This window comes from Eimeria mitis, genomic scaffold, assembly GCF_000499745.2.
Source record: "Eimeria mitis Houghton genomic scaffold, Emh_scaff1678, whole genome shotgun sequence".
Classification (NCBI taxonomy): Eukaryota; Apicomplexa; class Conoidasida; order Eucoccidiorida; family Eimeriidae; genus Eimeria; species Eimeria mitis.
This window is the reverse complement of record NW_013569994.1, coordinates 7,967-8,555: the sequence shown is the minus strand read 5'-3', so window position 1 is coordinate 8,555 and position 589 is coordinate 7,967. Positions and strand designations below refer to the sequence as shown.

General features: G+C 45.8%; 1 protein-coding gene across 1 annotated transcript in view; it reads left to right on the top strand.

The window, feature by feature from the left end:
• Positions 1-589, top strand: part of EMH_0041620 (glutaminyl-tRNA synthetase, putative) — a gene marked incomplete at both ends in the record, with an annotated part of 1,904 nt that overhangs the window by 1,047 nt on the left and 268 nt on the right. The window contains 2 exons of the mRNA XM_013495643.1: positions 182-216; positions 308-435. Coding sequence (XP_013351097.1) covers positions 182-216; positions 308-435 — 163 coding nt within the window. The remainder of the gene's footprint in view (positions 1-181; positions 217-307; positions 436-589) is intronic.

Genomic DNA, 589 nt, shown 5'->3' with positions numbered 1-589 from the left:
GGGTTTAGGGTTTAGGGGAGGGGGGAGAGGGGAGAGAGGAGAGGGGAGAGGGGGGGAGGGAGGGAGGGGAAGAAGGGGAAGGGTTTAGGGGTTAGGGAGGGGTAGGGTTTAGGGTTTAGGGAAGGGGGTTAGGGTTTAGGGTTTAGGGAGGGGGGTTTAGGGTTTAGGGTTTAGGGTTTAGGGTTTCATGGGGTTAGAGGGATCGATGGATAGAGCGTGAGGAGTTGTGTGTATCTCCAGTGTTTAGGGTTTAGGGTTTATGGTTTGGGGTTTAGGGTTTAGGGTTTAGGGTTTAGGGTTTGTGCAGGATGCGTGATGGAGAGTATGAAGAGGGTCAGTGTGTGTTGCGGGCAAAGATAGATATGGCTCACAAAAATGTTGTTATGCGAGACCCCATCATGTACAGAATCTTAAAAAAAGAACACCCCAGAACTGGTGAGCTAGGGTTTAGGGTTTAGGGTTTATTAGGGTTTAGGGTTTAGGGTTTAGGGTTTAGGGTTTTTGGTTGGTGTTTTGTTCGTGCTTTTATTTTTAGAAATAAAAAACATCCTAGCATTTATTATTTTGTGTTGTTAAACAAACAAATAAA